We start from the raw sequence: 750 nt of genomic DNA, 5'->3' as shown, positions 1-750 counted from the left end.
TGATAGGTTGGGGGAAGTCTTGTTGCAACTGGTGAGTGTATAGTAACTGCACTTACTTTGGTTAGTTGAAAGGAACAGCAAAGGGACATCAAGCCAAAGCACAAATGCACGGCACTGTCAGAGGCAGAGGAAAGTCCAAACTGTGTCCACAGCTCTGACAGTAGACTGCAAAGACTGAATTCATTGTCTGAAAGAGGAGAATTTGCTGTTCACAAAGTTATTCCAAGACCTTTACAATCTTGTAAGGCGATTCACATTAGTGCTACTTTATGCCAGTTCTTGATTTCTTCTTCCCTCTCTTTTAGCGTTTGACAACATCTCATCCTGGAGAGCAGAGAGAGACAGTCCTGCAGGCTTATATAGGCAATGACCTCCTGGATTGTCACAGCAATAGTCAGGTCAGTAAGTATAGTTTCATAGTTGGTAGGGTCGGAAGGGACCTGAGCAGATCATCAAGTCTGACCCCCTGCCATGGCAGGAAAGAATACTGGGGTCAAACGACCCTGGCAAGGTGTTCATCTAGCCTCCTCTTAAAGACCCCCAGGGTAGGAGCCAGCATCACTGCTCTTGGAAGTTGGTTCCACTGTCAGCTGCCCTGACAGTGAAGTAGCGTCTCCTGATATCCAGCCTAAATCTACCCTCTGCCAGCTTGTGACCATTATTTCTTGTCACTCCTGGTAGCGCTCAGAGGAACAGTGACTCCCCCAATGCCTGCTGGTCCCCCCTGACCAGTTTGTAAACAGCCACTAG

The 750-nt window shown here is 47.9% G+C and overlaps 1 protein-coding gene across 1 annotated transcript in view; it reads left to right on the top strand.

Moving 5' to 3' along the window:
* ARMC9 (armadillo repeat containing 9) overlaps positions 1 to 750 on the top strand; it is a 128,192-nt gene that overhangs the window by 68,579 nt on the left and 58,863 nt on the right. Inside the window, exon 12 of the mRNA XM_019503435.1 lies at positions 306 to 398. Coding sequence (XP_019358980.1) covers positions 306 to 398 — 93 coding nt within the window. The remainder of the gene's footprint in view (positions 1 to 305; positions 399 to 750) is intronic.

This window comes from Gavialis gangeticus, unplaced genomic scaffold (assembly GCF_001723915.1).
Source record: "Gavialis gangeticus isolate Ggan-Ray unplaced genomic scaffold, GavGan_comp1, whole genome shotgun sequence".
NCBI classification, from domain to species: Eukaryota; Metazoa; Chordata; order Crocodylia; family Gavialidae; genus Gavialis; species Gavialis gangeticus.
Note: the sequence above shows the minus strand (reverse complement) of the source record. Positions and strands in the feature narration are given on the sequence as shown.